General features: G+C 42.5%; 1 protein-coding gene across 1 annotated transcript in view; it reads left to right on the top strand.

The window, feature by feature from the left end:
- Tecta (tectorin alpha) overlaps positions 1-2,400 on the top strand; it is a 69,864-nt gene extending 67,464 nt beyond the window's left edge. Inside the window, exons 21-23 of the mRNA XM_055622125.1 lie at positions 587-674; positions 932-1,048; positions 1,671-2,400. Coding sequence (XP_055478100.1) covers positions 587-674; positions 932-1,048; positions 1,671-1,771 — 306 coding nt within the window. The 3' untranslated portion in view covers positions 1,772-2,400. The remainder of the gene's footprint in view (positions 1-586; positions 675-931; positions 1,049-1,670) is intronic.
- The last annotated feature ends 16,794 nt before the right edge of the window (positions 2,401-19,194 follow it).

Raw genomic sequence — 19,194 nt, 5'->3', positions numbered from 1 at the left:
CATCATGCATCCTGAATTAAATAGCCTATGGGCTGAGCTCTGCTCCATTGGTCCTCAAACTCAGGATATTCTGTTCATCAGATCTGCACTAGGATCTGACAGTCTGGAGCTGGTTGAGGTTGCAAATGAGGGGCAAAACCCATCATCTCCTCTATGCCAGACAGGTGTCCTCATCACGGATGGCTAAGTCCTCAAGATTGTATTGCTCTAGATCCTCATTCCTGGTCTTTCACATTCCATCTTTATGCTGATCCCATGTTTACAGAACCGAGATGTGAATTATGGTCAGAGCTACTTACAGATGGTGCCGCATACATTAGTATCAGAAGAGATCCAACAATTTTCATTCCTGAACAGTGAGCCCCTTTGAATCTCATTCTAGTGTGGAGAGTATATTTAATTCTGCTTGACATAAAGCCTAGAGTCCCAGTGGGCTCGATGATCAAGAATGCATTGGTTCTAATTAATCTGAGCAGCGATAGTGCTGGAGGCCGAAGCCGCTGTCTCTCTTGGAGGTAGAAACATGGTGAAGAATAAGTTATCAGCTTAATTGTGTGAAATCCCCCTCTGGTGTTCTGTCTTTCAGAATTGCCCACAGAATTCCAGGATCGCCACAGATTATTCAAAAGAGCCCAAAGAACAGATCATTTCAGTGGGACCCATTAGGAGAAAAAGTATGTATGTTCCCTAAAACACACTACAGATGACTAAGTCAAGGGGAGTTCAGGGCTCAGGTGTGCCTCTCTTGTGATGTGTGTCCGGCAGATTAGGACACAGTATGAGTGGAGTGCCTGTGTCCTCTAGGAAAACCTTTTCATTGGCTTTTAACAACTCTTTCTTTTTTCCTCTCCTTAAAGGCCCCTCCCCACCTTGATTATGAGTTGCGGGGTTGATATTTCTATTATTAAGTCTACCATGTTCTCATTTTCAGGGCTAGACTGGTGTGAGGACAACGGGGGATGTGAGCAGATCTGCACCAGCAGGCTCGACGGGCCTCTGTGTAGCTGTGTGACGGGATCTCTGCAGGAGGATGGCAGGAGCTGCAGAGGTGGGCTTCTTCTGAGGGGTGCAGGCAGCTAAGCGACCTAGAACATTCCTTACCCACAAGGAGAAACTCACTGAGGCCCATTTAGCATCTTACCTATGAAAATCCCAGAGAATCTCAAAGATAGGGAAACACCCAAGGACTCCTTATACCATTACAAAAACAAACAAAACACACACACACACACACACACACACACACACACTCACACAAAATCAAACCAAACCAAAACAACCACCACCACCACAACAAAACCTTTTGGGTCCCTGGCCTTTCATTTAAAAGATATGGGGAACAACTAAGACTAAGTTGATTCAGTAATTTCAAGGCTGTGTTGGCTGTAAATCTGACACCCAAATCCTCTTGTGCTGAAGTTGCTAGCCGTAGCTGGGCACCATGGAACACACCTGTAACCCTAGCCCCTGGGGAGCTGAGCAGGAGGCCAGGCTAGGTTGTATAGTGGGACCCTATCTCAAAAACCAAAACCAAACACTTTTCCCCCCTTTCTTAATCAGAGCCATTTGGATTTCCCCTTCCCCAAAAAAATTCTTTTATTTGAGTGCTGTCAGGCAGGTCTGAACCCTGTTGAACTGACATGTTTTACTATGTTCCTTTCTGTCCGCAGCCTCTAATTCTTCAGCTGAACTTCAAGTTTGGACACTTCTTCTCATCATGACGCAGCTTTCACTGTGGCATTTTGTCTATAAATCAGGCACAACCTCATAATGAACTCAAGGTGCTTTCTTCAGTCCCTGTAGGTATAAAAGTGTGTGTCCCCAAGTCAAGACAGCCTCTCAAACTCATGCCACCTCCCTCCAGCAGTCAGATCCGGGGCCACCAACGTTCCTGGCTCCTCTTCCACAGTACACAACAGCAGCTTTTCAAAGCCAATGAGGGAAAAGAGCATGCATTTACCCTTAAATGCCAAAAGGCTGGCAACGGAGACCCTTGGTTCAGTTTAAGAGCCAGTCAGAAAAGCCTCTGGTTATAGAAGTCTGCCGGGCAATCTGGCTAGAAAAGTCAGTCTGTCCCCTGCTGTTTCAGGATCCCTGTGGTTAGAGATAGGGCAATTTCTGTAACTTTGAATTGAAGCTATGACTTCCTCTAAGGAACCTCTGTGCTGTTGAGAAGGGTGAGCTCTGACGGTACAAACACTGGCCCCTGTTCATGCTTAGCCCCTCCCCCACCTTCTGTGGCCTCCACCTTGCCATGCCAGCTTCAGCCACTGGATATAATGTTTGCAGACCTGGAGAACCTCACCCACCCTATCCTAACCCACAAACCCAGTCCTTCACTTTTTACAAATCAACCAAATAATTTTTTAAAATGTGTTTTATCTTTAAATAAACTTTGTGTTCAAGTATTCTCATTATTCGGTAGCCGGACTCACTCCTGTAGAGGTTGAGTTCTGTTCATAAACTGGCAGCATGCCAGAATTAGAAAACAAAAAGGAAACAACAGTAGCCACTGGGGTGGGTGGGCATTGTCAGCCAGAGCTTTAACGTGTGTGTGATGTCCTTGCCGACCTGTGCCCACAAAGCATCCTCAGAGCACAAAGGTACTCTGTAGAAGAGAAGCAGGCAGCGTCCTCCTTTGTAGGTGGCACAAAAGCACATGCTATAATTAACTACAAGATACAGGGCTAGTGAAATCTTTCCCTGGGGGGAGGGGGGGTCCTTCCTTTCTAAGGTTAGAAACAAAGTAAACCATACTTCAAATTTGTTTTGAAGGTATCTTGGATTCAAATTAGTAGCAGTTAAAAAGAAATAATATCTGGGAACTCTGAAAAACTGAACAGACAGAAATGCAAAGCTTTAAATTTTATCTATCTATCTTTCTATCTATCTATCTATCTATCTATCTATCTATCTATCTATGTATCTATTTATCTATCCATCTACATGGACACTGAGCAATGGCTGTCATCTTACCTGCCAAAGGCACCTGCCTCTCTCTGCCACTGAGCTGCGGAAGTGAGGTGTAGGCAGAGTCTTCCCTGAACTGCCCCTGTTGGGAGAACCAGAAAGTTCCAGCAGGTTTGAGCATTCACATGTGCCTAGGAGCTAGGAGAAGGATGGGGACAGATGGACGTAGGTTAGTGTGTGCTTCAGCTTGGACACCTTGGGGAAAATAATGAATGTGAACAAAGGATTCAAAACAATCCATCCAAGCCCATTCTCAATAGTCATCCTTGCTGGGACAGAAACCAATGGTGGTTGTGTGCTCTCTGTTTACACAAAAACTTCAACTCCTGGCTCCTTGAGACCAGAACACTCAGACGGGCTATTTTAACCATCAGGGCTTTCCAAGCCTGACAGGCCAGATGGGTCAAGCACAGTAATGCCTCGCTCGGTTTCGGAGATAAAGTTTGAACAAAAACATCCAAGAAGGAAATGAAATACTACTTAGCAGCTTATCTTTATTGATTCTCATAACAATGTCATTAGAAGCTACTAAATTGAAAACTGTTTTGTCTTGCTTTTGGTGGAGCTTTTAAAGCAGGTATTTGGGTTAAAGGTCCAGAGTTCAGAACCCACGAAAAAGCTGGAAGGGTGTGGTGTCCAGGTCATCTCAACTTTGGGAGGCAGAGACAGGATCCCTGAGGCAAGATGACTAGTAAATGTATCTGATCCGTGAGCTCCGGGTTCATCTGAGAGAGGCCCACTCAGAAATAAACCGGAGAATGACGAAAAGACATCTGCTATCAACTTTGAGCCTCCAATGCATGCATGCAAATATGCACACACATATGCAATCATATGCACGTGAGCATGTGCACATACGAGCATACCATACTACACACATAAAATAAAATCAAATCCTTTTTTTGCCACATTTTTGACCATGGCATCTTGCTCACTCGCTGAAGTCCTTAGGTTGTATATAATCAGAATAAGTCACACTATGGCACCATAGTACAAGCCCTCACGTCTCCGAGGCTTAAACAACAAATGCTGGCTGCTTGTTTATCTCTGTGGACTTGGCTGTCCGTTGGCCTCCTGGAATGAAGGTTGGTGGAGGTGTCGTTATTTTTTTTTTGATGCTTCCAGTATAATGTGTGGCATCCAGGGAAGAGGTTGTGCAGAACCGTGCCCTCCCCCTCACCCAGGCACTTCTCTATCTGCTCACTTGCTGTTGCTGTCCCCATTCTATCGGCTACGGCCAGGCCCCGTGACTGTAACCAACTTCCGGAGACCCTGTAAGTTGAAAACTGTCCCTGAGCCTGCCAAGGGGGCTAGAAATCAGCAGCAATGGCTTCGTGCTGTCCTCAGGGCAAGCACTTCTCTCTGAGTTGAGAAATACTCCCACAGAAATGACAACACACAGACAGGCCCTTTAGCCCATTTCTTGAGAGGCAGCGAAGCCAGGTCCCACCCCCGGCTTCTCATGCTGCGCTCCAAACACAAATCATTTAATGTCTCCAGTCCTCATCTTTATTTTCTTCCTGTAAAATGAGAACATATGCTTTTCTTTGAATCTCCTTTAGTTTCTGTCTCACATTTACTTATTTGTCCATGTGTGCTCACCTGTAGACGTGGAAGTCGGAGGACAACTTATGCCAGATGATCCTCTCTTTCAGCCTTCAGTGTCCCAGAGATTAAATTTAGGCTTGATGGCAAGTACTGTACTGGCCTTCAAATATGCTGATGCCAGCAAATGATGCCAGGTAAACATAAGCCACGTGACAGTATACTTTAAGATAATTAGGGAGCCAGGTATGGTGGTACATCTCTACTATCCTAATCCCCAGGAAGTGGAGGCAGGGGAGGGGATGGGGGGGTCGGGTCAGGAGTTCAAAGCTAGGTTCTATAACCTAAGGCATTCAAGGCCATTTTAGGCTGTGTGAGACCCTATCTCAAACACATAAACAAACAAAAAAAGATAATTCTAGAACTTTATCTTTTCTTTGTACTTGAGGAGGGAAGCAGGTTGGGGGGCTACGGTCAGCAAAGGGCAGAAAAGAGGGAAAACGGGAGTTGAAAAGTTCATCGATAGTATTTCATACCATGGAAAACACTGAGGATCAGGGGACTGGCATTTGTGACAGTTGGGGATTCTATAATTGGTTTCTTAACCAGTGCTAGGTGTGTGCTTTACTCAAAATCCTCCTGGCAGAGCTTGAGAGCACTAATTATTTAACAGAGCCTAATATTCCAGCTATTTTTAGAACTGTTTGACATTTAGCGAGAGCTTGAAATCTAATAAAATTCCTTGTAACCAAAGGAATTAAGTACTTATCAAAAGATAAGAGCCGCCAGGACTGGGGTACAAAGCATTACTTCTTGCTAATTCTGAATTAATTAAGAAACTACCCCTGTTAGAACCCTCCAACTCCCTTTCAAACCTTGGGGGATCTCTAACCCATGTATCTCACTGCAATTTTGTCCTGCAGAATCCTGGGGGATTTCCAGTGCATGGGTGTACCGGCCACAGCAGTCAGCCCAGTGAAAAAGAAGATCAAACAGCACCCTCTAGTGTCTATTTTTAATTTATCATGAAACCCAAATTATCTCAGACCACAGCAATCAAATCACAATCCCCGCCTCCCCACACCTTACACACAGAACATTCCCACAATATAGCTTTAGAAATCAATTCAAATGCCAAGGGCATCTTCTGAAGAACACCATGAGATTTATTTTTATGCCCACAGTAAGCCTTGCTCCGAGAAAATACCGGCTTTGGGCATCCCATGCAAATTTTGCCCTTAAGATCTATTTCTCTAACACGATGACAAAAATAGCTGCTGAGAAAAATTAAGTATCTCTTTAAAATGTTGTGAAATAAACAATCCGATTGAGAAGAGCTCATGAAATATTTAGTGGCCTTTCCCCCCACAGCAGAATGTAAACTACTTTGCTGTGTATCTACCAAGGGAGAGCAGTAACTCTCTGCTCTGACTAATGGAAGGTTCTGTTGGTGATGGTTTAATTATGCTCACTGAAATATGGCTCTCTTCTAAGAAAACATTGGCATGGCAGAGGGACAGATCTCAGCGTCTATAGATAGAAATAAAATACAAAAGACTCATCATTCCAGGAAGAACTCGGCAATCAAATTTTGTATGCCGAGGAAATAAGTGGAGAAGTAATATTCACTGTACATTTTGTTGTATGCTTCTGTTTGCACACAGCCTCTAGGTTAGCTGTTGTTTTGTTTGTTAGCATAAAATATCCATTGTGAAATATTTGGGGAACTAAGATATTCTCCCATTAGATGAAATTGCAATACATTATGCAAATGTAGGAGCATCCATGACTAATGTTATCCTACTGTATTTAATATTGATTGGCTTTGAATCATGTTCCACGTTGGGGGAGACATTACAGAAGTGGTAAGCATATATAGTATCAAGTACTACGGAAAAATGTGGCCCCACTCGTATGCATATATGAGTTATATATATATGTTTTTATGTATATTTATTCCATAATGAGCAGTTCCTAATGAGACATATTTGAATGGGAATAATACTTTAATAACCAGGAACCCACAAAAGCAGAGTTCTTAGCTTCCTCCTCTTAACTCTTAAATTTCCTTATGCCATATTTCAGCTTACAAAAAAAAAATCCAGCGATGTTTTCCTATTTTAATTGGGATAGAACACTTTATTGAAAAAAAATAACATATTTAATAGCCTCAGGGCTTGCAAATATTTGCATTAAATCTTTTCAGATTATTAAAGTTTTTTTTTTTTTTTAAAGACTAGAGTCACACAGAATTTTGCTTCTAGCTTATGTGTTAGCCCAAGGCAGAACAAACAAGGCTCCTAGTATAATTCGCTTATCTGCTATATTGGGTCTTTTTCTTATTGTCATGACAGAATGCTTGACACAGTCACTTAAGGAAGGTAGGATGCATTTGGGCTCATAGTTTTAAGGGCGACAGTCCATCGTGCTGGGGATGGCATGATGCAGCTGTCTATGACCTCTAGGACTTGTTCTATATCTCACTTACCTTGTGGCTGATTAGAAAGCAGACAGCTATGGCTGGAACCAGGAACAACATCCCCTTCAAGGCCCAAGAACAACAAGAAACCTCCTCCTAGCTGGGCCACAGTTCCCAAACAGCACCACCAGGGGGGACCGAGTGGTTAAACAATGACCCAGCCGGGAGGGGGCAGTGGGCAGTGGGGGTTTTTCCACATTTAAACTATAACTTTCGTAAACATTTACAATTCAGTATTCACTATGGTCCTAGGTGTGTTTCATGTCTTTTTATGTGGACCTGTGGTCTCACGAGTGTATGTGTGGTCGCAAGCATTCATTTGTTAACATTTTTTCATGAATCTTTTCAGTGATGCTTGCAACATATTGTTAAGGAATATTCGCATCCATGCAGAGCAAGGAGTCTGCCACGTGAAGAGGCATGATCAGAAAGCAATTTGGCAAACTGATTTGACAAGGGGAAAATGATTCAGCATCTAATGTAAACGCGCCTGGGTGTCACATAAGAATATTCACAGCACAAAAATGAGAAAAAAAAAAAGAGATGTGAATAACACAGACACAAGTTTGCCTGTTTAAAAAAAATTCAGATTATATACGTCTACTTTGAACTTCCAAGAGAGAAGAGTGGTAATGCCCTGAATATTAATTAAAGATAAGCGGAATCTTGACCCATGCAGAGTTTTTGGATTTTTAAGGCATGTCTCTCACAGGCTAGCATGCTCTCACTGTAGTTTTAACCTGGTCTTTTTGTAGAAAACTACTCTCTTTCCTTTTTTTTTTTAACTTTTATTAATTACACTGTATTCACTTTGTATCCCCCCATAAGCCTCTCCTTCTTCCCATCCCAACCCCACCCTCCCTCTCCCTTCTTCATGCATGCCCCTCCCCAAGTCCACTGATAGGGGAGGTCCTCCTCTCCTTCCTTCTGATCTTAGTTTATCAGATCTCATCAGGAGTGGCTGCACTGTCATCTTCTGTGGCCTGGTAAAGCTGCTTCCCCCTCAGGGGGAGGTGATCAAAGAGCAGGCCAATCAGATTATGTCATAGTCAGTCCCTTTTCCCATTACTACGTAACCCACTTGAACACTAAACTGCCATGGGCTACATCTGTGCAGTTCTAGGTTATCTTCATGCATGGTACTTGGTTGGAGTATGAGTCTCTGGGAAGACCCCTGTGTTCAAAATTTCTGGTTCTGTTGCTCTCCTTGTGGAGTTCCTGTCCTCTCCAGATTTTACTATTTCCCACTTCTTACATAATATTCCATACACTCTGCCCAACAGTTAATGGTGAAACCTGGAAAGGATCATCCTGAGTGAGCTGTCCCAGAAGCAGAAAGACACACACGGTATATACACACTCATATAGACATATAAAATAGGATAAACCTACTAAAATCTGTACATCTAAAGAAACTAATCAAGAGAGAGGACCCTGACTAAAATGCTCAATCCCCATCCCGAAAGGCAAAGAGGATGGACATCAGAAGAAGAAGAAAACAGGAAACAACCTAGAAACCGGCCACAGAGGGCCTCTGAAAGGCTCTGCCCTGCAGACTATCAAAGAAAACTACTTTCATTATTCAACTTTAATTCAGGAAACTAAATTAATCGAGAGCAAAACGTCTTACAACCTGTACCTTCAGCATCCCCTTGGACCACAGTGAACCATTTACCCAATGGTGACCACTAATTTAAATATACTCTGGGCAGGCAAACTGTCCCCAAAACAATGGCTGCCTAAGTCCTAAGGAGATGAATCTCCACCCTACAACCCTCAATAATTTTTTGTTATAATAGGTTGTTTCAGATCATCATGACCATAAGAACTTTACTGTAATGTCAGCATTATAATTTAAAAGCACAGATTCAACAAAATTTAGCATTCTCCTTAGACTCCCAAAAAGGCACCAAGATTCATGAAAACCAAAGGAACCACTATCTCCACAGTTGAATAGGGATGAAGGTTTCGAGTGCAACTGTGAGAGGGATCCCCATATTTTGTAGGGAGCATGGAATGAGAAGACGGATAAGTATGGAGGCTTGAGATTTTACAGTAAAATGTGGATGTTAATCAAAGTCCCCACAAAGTAGCATTCTGAGGTGTTCTGATGTGGCAGAGACAACGAAAACGGCAAGGGTTGCTGAAGAGATGACTTAGTAGGTCACAGTGTTTGCTGCTCAAGCATGAGGACTGAGTTCAAATCCCCAGTGCCCAGATAAAAAGCCAGGCATGGCAGCCTGGGCTGTGGAAGTGAGAGTCAGAAGGGTTGCTGAGATTTACTGAAAACTAGCCTATCTACAGCTTCAGAACGAGACCCTGCCTTAAAGGAGTAAGGCAGAGAGTGATAGACACACACACACGCACGCACGCACGCACGCACATACAAAATGATAACAAAATTCTTCCTGTTAAGGTTACTTGTTAAAAATATGTCCTTTCTTAAAACATGAACTTGGGTCACCGACCATTGGCATCTGTGTCTAACATTTTACTTATATAAACACCTGGAGGAAAAAAAGGAAGAAAGAAAGCCTTTTCATTGGTTCCTACATTATTTATACCAATTCTATTCGGAGTTGTTCCTCTACACCAGAAAAAAAAGCAAATCTATGTGGGCTGGGAAAATGTGAGCTGCAGAGCCCTTTCATTTTGTGGAGGTAGGATGAGAAGATCTTCTCAATCATGGAACAAAACACTGGGAATAGCAGAGAGGTTGCAAAGGGGCCAGAGGTTGAGGTGAGCCCCACCCTGGTCCCCACTTCTCACGGGATCGTCAGCTAGTTTCATTGGCCAGATTATGTCAAAAGTATCATCATTTCCAAGATATATCAAGAGAAGGTGGGGTTATTTTTTTTTTTAAACACTTAGGCAGGTAGTACTAAAAGGCTGTCTTGGTTAGGATTACTATTGCTACAACGAAACACCATGACCAAAAAACAAGTTGGGGAGGAAAGGGTTTATTTGTCTTACACCTCCAGATTGTAATTCATCACTGAAGGAAGCCAGGACAGGGACTCAAACCCAGCAGGAACCTGGAACAGGAACTGTGCAGAGGCCATGGAGGGGTGCTGCTTACTGGCTTGCTCCACATGGCTTGCTCAGCCTGCTTTCTTACAGAACTTAGGACCACCAGCCCAGAGATGACTCCACACACAATGGGGTGGGCCCTCCCCATTTATCACTAATTAAGAAAATGCCTTACAGCCAGATATTACGGAGGCATCTTCCCAGTTGAAGTTCCCTCCTTTAAGATGACTCTAGTTTGTTTTCGAAGTTGACATAAGATTATCCAGCACCAAGATAAATAAAATTACCTTAATGCTGAGCTATGTGAAAACATTATGTGAACACTGCCTCTCAGACATGAATAAAAACCTACTGCAATGGAAAACTGAGAAGAGAAATGTATATAGACAAGATTGCCCTGAGGAAGAAAGTTGAATTTAACAAAATATGGATGCTAAACTGATGGAAAAAAGGAAAAAGAGTATCTCGATACTATTCCTTTTGAATAAACACAAGATTTCATAACAAAAAAGTTAATGGATTGCCCTGAAGAGCCAGCAAGTAAATATTAAAGCCAATCTATAGGAATTGGATTGGTTGTCCCTCAAGGAAAAGCCATAATTTCCCCCCTAAGATGCTGTAAAACCATTTCCTTCAGGCAGGTTCCATTTTATTTCTTTAGAGGTGTGTGTGTGTGTGTGTGTGTGTGTGTGTGTGTGTGTGTGTGTGTGTGAAGTTTCAGGGCTCCAGGTGAGTTGCAAGGAAAAAGCTTCATTCTTGTGAGTTTTAGGATTTTGGCTTTAATCTTTTTCTTTACAAGCCATGTAGATATTTAGGATAAGTTCTACCTACTTCCACAAGTTCATGGCATCAGGAACCGACTATTGAATCTGAATTGTCTCCAATTAATGGCCTTTCACTTTCTTGAAGAACTCTTGTGGCCCGAGGAACAGGAAAGGGGCCCTGAGGTTTGGTAATGTTTTTATAAAGGAAAAAAAAAAAAAGAAAAAAGAGTGCTCTTAAACTGATCTCAAAGAAAAATGATATCCAAGGCTTACATTAAAACACATGAGATAGGACACTAGAACATGTAACACTGGCTAACAAACCCCTGTGGGGCGGAGGAGGAGGGGTGAGGAAGAAAGGGGAGGAAAGAAATGCCCATTACAAGAGCCCACCTCTTTGCCTTGGGTTGTTTAGGCAGAACAGAAGCCAGCTTCTCTTTCAAAGTAACTTAGAAGCTCACACATGCCAGTCTAGTGCCCCCATAGAAAAGACAGTATGCTTTGGTGTGAAGTGGAAATCCGTGAGCTGAAAGTGACTTTCCAGACCGACACGAGCAAGCCAGCAAGAAGGCTCAGCCTTTAAAGACTCCATTCCCGTGACCCACATGGTAGAAGGAGAAAACTGACGCTCACAACTTGTCCTGGGAGGGGAGGAGGAAGCAGGCAGGCTTGAATACGGAGGAGTCAGGAGAGGGTTTCAGACAGGACAGAGCAAGGAGGAGTTGTTAGTCTTGGCCAGTGTGAATAGAGTGCTTTAACTTAGTATGCTTAAAGGTTAGAAAGGTAGCCAGGAGAATGAGAAAGCCATTCAGTTTACTTTTTTTTTTTTTTTTTTTATGCTAGGGCTAGTAAGACAGCTCAGTGAATAAAAGGGTGTGCCAAGAAATCTGGATGACCTAAGTTTAATCTCCGGAGCTCACATTAGACTGAGAAACCCATTAAAGTTGTCCTCTGACCTCCACATGTAAAGCTGTGGGAAGTGTGCCCTCTCCCACACTTAATTGCTGTAGTTTTTTTTTTTTCTTTTTTGATATTTTCCTAAACAATTTAGCATCACGACTACTCACATACCATTTGTGTTGCACTAAGTAACCCAGAGGTAAGTTAAGATATTCAGGATAATGTGAGCAGGTTATATGCCAATACTGTGCAAGAGGGTCACAGATTCTGGCATCCGCCCTGAGACATGAATGTAGGAGGAAATAGATGGCTCCGAGGTGGGAGAAACCTGAAGTCGTTTGAGAAAGAAAACCAAGAGCTGAGTTTATACATGTTGAGTGTGAGATGTCTGTAAGGAATCCAAGATGACGTACCAAGGAGGCAGCGGGAGGTTTGGCAGGAGCTCGTCAGACCAGCCGTGTAGAGCGGCCATGTCCATCCTGATGGTATCTTAAACTCGGGGCAGCACTGAGAGAGAGACATAGGATGGAGACCAAGGATATGTGGAACCAAAAGTAGAAATCAGAGTTCTGGAAGACAGCTCAGTGTGTGAAGGGCCTGAGAGAGAGAGAACTTTAAAAATTAGAGACTAGTAACAAAGGGAGAAGCCGTCTTAGAAGACTGAAGAGTGACCAGAAACTAAAAAGGATGATGTGAAGAAGGGATTTGAAGCAGGGTGAAGCCGTTAACCGCATTGAACACAGCGGGTCTCAGGCAAGGCATTTAACCCTTTTGAGGAGCTGTACAATGTACAGATGAATGACAAGCTTCCCAAAGTATTAAGGAAGAGAACAGCTCGGTCACAGAGCATGTGTCTTTGTGTGCACCAACTGTACAGTCATTTAAGAAAAACAAAAAAACAACCTTGTGTTACCTCAGGGGCATCGGGTAGCCCTGTAGAGTAGCTGTGCTGAAGGTGAGCCAGCAGACAACTATTCCTATGAGGATGGAGAGATGGATCTGTGCTTAAGAGTGCTCCTGGTCTTACAGAGGGCTTGAGTTCTGTTCCCAGCACCCACGCTAGGCAGCTCCCACCTCTTGTCCCAGCTCCAGGGACTCTGATGCCCTCTTCTGGCCTCTGCAGGCACTGCACTGGCCTGCTTCTATCAACACACGGGTATAGACATACAGGTAACTCAAAATAAGATAAATCATTAAAGACGACAATCAAATTAGCTTTTCTTTTCCTTTTGATATTATAAATTATTTAAATGGTGAGAAAAAGATCTTCACATGCTAAGTCACTAGTTTTCAATGTCTCTGAAAGGGTGCCATTAATTACTATGAGATCTGCTTTGCTTGCTCACCATTTCCTGACACTGTTTGTTTTCTGTGTGAAACGTAGGAATGTTTGGTTGTTTTTCAATTAATTTTAACTGCAATCCAAGGAGGGACCAAATCAGCACAGTTATTAGCATCTTAAAAACACTGATTCACTTACTGGAAAAGCTTTTTTTCCAGAAGTCTCTTGTGGGAATAGTTTCCCAGAGCTTACTGGTGGTTTTGAATGCTGAAGTGCCATTTAAGAAGGAAAATCATCCAGCGTGTAGGCTTTCGTGAAAGGCAAAAGAAATTAAAAGCTACTAAACAGTAATGCATTAATGAAAAGAAAATGAGCAGATTGCATTTATTAAAAATTATGTAAACACTCATTTCCGACCCGTTATTAATGCACTTAGGTCTTTTTGCTAAATGGTATCAGCAGGTAGAAATGTAAGATGAAAATATTCTAAACTAGTGCAACAAAACCAAACCAAAGCTGGGGCTTCTTTTTAAGATATTGAGCCATACAAATGTGGCTTTGACCACAAACATTTGCTTCTGGTTATGAAAATTCAACCAGAACCTGGCAAACATTAGAACCTAAGTTTTTCTTTTTTCTTTCTTTCTTTTTTTTTTTTTTTGTTTGTTTTTTTGTTTTTTGTTTTTGAGACAGGGTTTCTCTGTGTATCCTTGGCTGTCCTGGACTTGCTTTGTAGACCAGGTTAGCCTCAAACTCACATAGTTCCACCTGCCTCAGCCTCCCCAAGTGCTGGGATTAAAGGCGTATACCACCACACCCAGCCCTGACGTTGTTTTCTAGAACTCAGATGAAAAAAACAAAATCAATCAACAGAGTTGGGGAGGTGGAGACAGACAGATTTCTTGAGCTCACTGGCCAGTCAGTGCCAACTAATCAGAGCACTCTTTGCCTCAAAACAAGGTGGATAGTGCCCAAGTGATGGCTTCTGAGATGGACCTTTGGCCTCTACACATATGGGCACATGCACCCTTACAGGCATGTGCATACATCCACGGACACAAACAAGCATTACAGAAAATTCAGTCAGTGAATACCTGAATATTAAAAATAACTTTCCACCTTTACCTAAAGACTCCAAGAAAAACTGAAGAAGACCTGTTTCCCAGTTGTAATCCAAATTAAACACGGGAAGTTTTGTTTTGTTTTCTTCAATTAACTGAAAAGATTCACCTCGAGTGTTTTATGGGGCAATAAAGACCACTTTGTAAGCAAAAGCAACACAGTGGTGCTTAGATCTCCATAAAGAGTCTGGATTTGTGGTACAGGCCTGTACTAGCAATTGGCAAGTAGGGATAGAAGGAGCTGGAGGGCAAAGCCAGCCTGGGCTACCTAGCAAGACCTTGTCTCAAAACTGCGCAAACACCAAAGCAACTGCAAAACCGCAAAGAGCTCATGACTTTGTGAGGACGTGCTGCAGTAATGTCAAGTTACTGTGTGAATAACAGGAGGAAGAAGAGCGTTCATGGTGGAGTGTACAATGAACCGATGCCCGTACTGAGACCATGCTTGAACTTACTAAGCCCGACCTGACCAACTCACCTTTCCAGGTCTTCTCTCATTTGTGTTCCTACTTCTACTTTCTCCCTTCTTCTCAAGGTAGCCCAACATTTTTTTTTTAAAGCAGTAACAGGAAAACAGAACATTTAGATTAAAAAAATGCAAGTAGATGAGGAGAGGGAATGAATATTATAAGAAGAAACTTAGACCTTTTTACGGGCATGGGATAAAATGCTACACGAGTGCTAAGGATGGACCACGAGGCTCTCCAGCAAACAATGCCAAAGCCACTCAGTTGCCTATGGGATTAAAAAAAATATATTCTCGGGCTAATTATTTTGTGTGAGAGTTAAAAAATAGATGTAACTGTTTGGTAATGCGTACCAATGAGTCACTTCTTGTCTAGAGGAGGCTCCTTCTGTCAGTGATGACAGCCCATTTAAACCAAGGATCAGATGGCTGGGGCAGAGCCAGACTGTCAAGTCTATGTGTCATGAAGAATAGTATAATTATCCCTGACACAGAGAACAGAAAACACTACCTCATAAATGCTCTGTGAAGAAGGAAGCAAGAAGCCACCTCTGCCCCAGCACTCACCACAAATGAGGCTCCAGGATCTGCCTTCACCCTGTATTGTAGTTCAATTACATCTCCATTCCAATTGCTGGCATGAATTCAAAGGGCTGTTTCTTCCTTATGGGGCCCTCCCGTATAGGTCAATGGCATCATATCCAAGTTGATTTCAGGAAGAGGAGGTCTGTATAGGCTAGGCCATGGACTTAGCTCTCTGAAATTGTCTCTTAACTGAAGTCTGAGTTTAGTGCAAAACTGGCAGGTAAGTTCTACTTGTGGTAGAACTGTGTGAGGTGTGATTCAAAAGATGGCCGTTCTAGGGCCCTCTGCAAACTGCTCAGAATCCTGGCTGCCATGCTGAGGAGCAGCACCCTTGGGGTGCATTCTTGGGGGTCTTAAGCACCTTCAGTTTGAACGATGCAGCTTAACCCTGTCCTGACCAATGGGTTGCAATTGGATAACCTGGTAGGAAGGTTTCTGAGTAGTGGAGCTGGGTGATGTCCACCTATAATCCCAAGTTTTAGAAGGCTGAGGCAGGAGGATTATGATTTCAAGGGGGAGCCTGTAATGTAGAGTGAGATCTTATCTTAAGAAAAAAAAATATCTTTTTATTAAAAAAAAAAAAATCTTACTGGGAATGGTGGCATCTACTTGTTATCGAAGTACCTGGAAGGCAGAGGCAGAAGGACTGCCATGAGTTCAAGGCCAGCTGATGTTACAGAGAGACTTAAAAGAAAACTTTTTTATTGATTCTTTGTGACTTTCATGTCATGCAACCCAATCCCACTCTTCTTCCCGTCCCTCCATATCCACTTTCCACCCTTGCAACCTCTCCCTGCCCCAGAAGAAAACAAAAAATAAAAATAAGAAATAAGAACCATCTTGCCATGGACGCTGCAGTGTGTCACACAGTATGCCCTTTTGCCCAAACAGCTTTACTTGCAAACAAATGTTCATTGCAGTGAGTCATTGTTCTGGTTTAGGCCCCTAACTTCTGCTATACTATCAGTACTGGATCCTCATCTGGATTCCTCTCAGATATCATCCCATTGTTGCCCCGTGTCCTGGAGATCCTGCACGTTTGGTTCTACAGGACTGCCCCCCCCCCACCTGCTCCAGCAGTTCATAGATAGGGTAGATGTTGGGGTGGACCAACGTATAGCACTGGATTTGGACCTGGGTGGTGTCTGAGTTGATCAGCCCAGCTCATGCCATCAGAGCCAGCCCTCTAGGTCTGCTCCAGGAAGCGGAGGAGCCAGCCCACCCTAGTACTAAGAGTTCTCCTGCTCTCACATCCTCAGGGCCAGCTTTCCTGCTCCCATGCCACCAGGATCGGCTCTACAGTGCTGTCCAGGTGAGGGGTGAGGCCAGATCTCCCTTGCTCACAAAGAGAAAAACATTTGTCTCAACTTACACTATCCCACCAAAGTGAATGTCAGCATGAGTTTACAAATATATGTTATGAAGCATGCAAAAATTGTTAAAGGATTACATTTCAAATAATTATTGTATCATAACAGCACAGAAAGGAAAATAGTCTATACAGTCTGTTTTTGAAAACTTTGAAATATGTAAGAATTCTACTGCATTTTATAAATATCAGCAAAAGTCAATAAAGTTTTCTAATGTTAATGCTATTTTAGCTTAGGAATGTGATTTCTAATTTATTAAGCTGTTTTGTGGAACATATTTGCAAGTAATCAAAGAAAATGTCCAAATATTTACAGAATTATACATATTTAATTTATGTTTTGGCTGTGACATATTTCACATTTATAAAAAAGTACATATACAATTTGAAGAATTATAACAGACAGGACATTCGTAATGGGTCCTGTCAGAATTTGGATATCACACGTCCCTTCAAAAGGTCCCTGTACCAAAAGCTTAGTCCCAGCTGGTAGACCGAAGGCTGCTACATTCGGTGAATGAGGGGTGATTAAGTCACGAGGGATCTGACTTAACCAATAGGCAAGCCACTTGATGGCATCACTACCAGAAGGTGGAGTAGAAGCAGCAGTGGTTAATGGAGCCAGGCTCCTGAAGGAAGAGCCTTCTCCCTCACCCCTGCCTTTCTCTGTGTGTGCTTCCTGACCACCCTTAAATCAGCAACATTGCTACATGATTCTCTCTTGCCTTTCCTACCACAGTCCGAAACTTAAAACCATGAGCAAAAGGAAGAAGGAAAAAAAAAAAAAAAGCTTTCCCCCTCTTAAATTGTTTCTCTTGGGTACTATCACAGCAATGACCTTCATGTGCCAACTATGTAGCTGCAAAACAAAGACAGCTCACGTGCCTCGAATGCCCACCTCAATGAAGCTTATAAAGCCTTGTCTCAGTGGTCATTCACTTGTCTTTCTCTGTGATTTGAACAGCTGTGTGTGTTTCCTGAGCAATGCTTGTGTTCTTTGTTAACACTGTGTGAAAGAGAGATCATATCACACTGTGTACATAGAGACTTGAACTTTTCGCTCATCCTTGTCATTCTGAGAAGCACGCAGGGCGATGTATGTAGCTCTAGTTCATTCATTTTTATCACGGCTTAGGAATTCATTGTAAGCCCCAATTTACCACTTTGTTACCCATGAACACTTTGCCACACACAATGGTACCATGTACATTTTCCTTCCTGTTTTCTGGTGCACAAACCTAAAAATTTCTCAACAGATGTCTACATGAGCTGGATTTGCTGGACAATGGTGAATACAGACCCTCACAAGGGCGATGCTGATGGTTTTGTCAAATGATTGTTACCAATATGTCTCCATGAATGGATTTCCACCGCTGTGCTGTCTTGCCTACATCCAGTTTTACAAAGTTGTTTTTCCCCCAAGTCTGTTGAGTCTGAAACTACATTTCAAGGTTTTAATGTAAAGGGGACCGGAGAGAAATGGTTCAGCAGTTAAGAGAATGTATTTTTTTCTTGCACAGGGCCTGATTTCAGTGCCCAACAAACACTGAAATCACTTCTTGTTAATTCCAGCTCCAGAGGTTCTGGTGCCCTCTTCTGGCCTCCATGTGTTAGGCTTAAGCTTGACAATATTTCCACCGTGTTAGCTCATAACTGTAATTTCACCTAATATTCCCGGCCCTAACCAAAAACATCCCGTTGTTTTAGCCTGGGAGCTTCCCATCACTAGGCCTCGGGTCTTGGAAACTCCTGAGACTCCTACCATGTTAGACTTAACCAATGAGCCTAAAGGTTGGACGGTGCTTCTTTGTCTAAATGCTGCAAATGCACTTGTTTGTGTGCGCAAGTGCGCCTGTTATGGTTCCTTGAGACCTGCACAAGTCCAGCTGTGTCCCCAGGCCATCAGTCTTTGCAATCTGCTATTGAGTCTGAGTGGTCTGTGGGCTATTGGCAGACCCCAGTACGTGGTCACCTGCATTCATAAGGACCCAATTTTAAAGAAAGAAACCTTACGTTCCATTCCTGCCGAGGTGAGTTATCCAGACATGAATTCCTGTACCATTTTTACCGTCATCTCCTGGTGTCTGCTGTTCATCTGTCTAATTAGTTGTTTGTCACTTTCTTATTGAGTCGTATAATTCATTTATAGTCTGGATTCCAGTATTTACACTTACATGTTCTGAAATGCTTTTTCCATCTTGAGATCTATTTTTGTTCTCTCTTTTTAACAGACACAAATTCTTAATTTTAATACAGCTGGTTTAATCCATAAATAATAATTAGTAGTGTTTCACTGTGTTGGTTTAAAAAAAATCATTTCTTACCCCAAATTTAGGAGAGTAAAGCTATTCTCCTATGTTTTTAACTAAAAATTTCATGTTTACATAATGATTGTACAAGGATCGTGTTTTCTGTGAAAGTGAAATAAAATTCAAGTTTTCTTACCACTTGCTAATAGAAGCTTAAGCCTACTTACGTGATAGCCTATTTTTGCTCCATTGATTTTCAGTGCCCCTTTACACATGGATTTTTTTTCACTCTATGTATTGAGCTATCATGGCCTGAAACCATTGTCTAAAAAAAAAAAAATTGCTATAGTTTTATAACACATCTCAATACACCAAAGAGCACATCTTTCTATTTTATTCTCTTTCTTAAGATGTCTTAGATAGTCTTGGGTCTC

This window comes from Psammomys obesus, unplaced genomic scaffold, assembly GCF_907164565.1.
Source record: "Psammomys obesus unplaced genomic scaffold, mPsaObe1.curated_primary_1811, whole genome shotgun sequence".
NCBI classification, from domain to species: Eukaryota; Metazoa; Chordata; class Mammalia; order Rodentia; family Muridae; genus Psammomys; species Psammomys obesus.
This window is presented reverse-complemented; position numbering and strand designations above follow the sequence as displayed.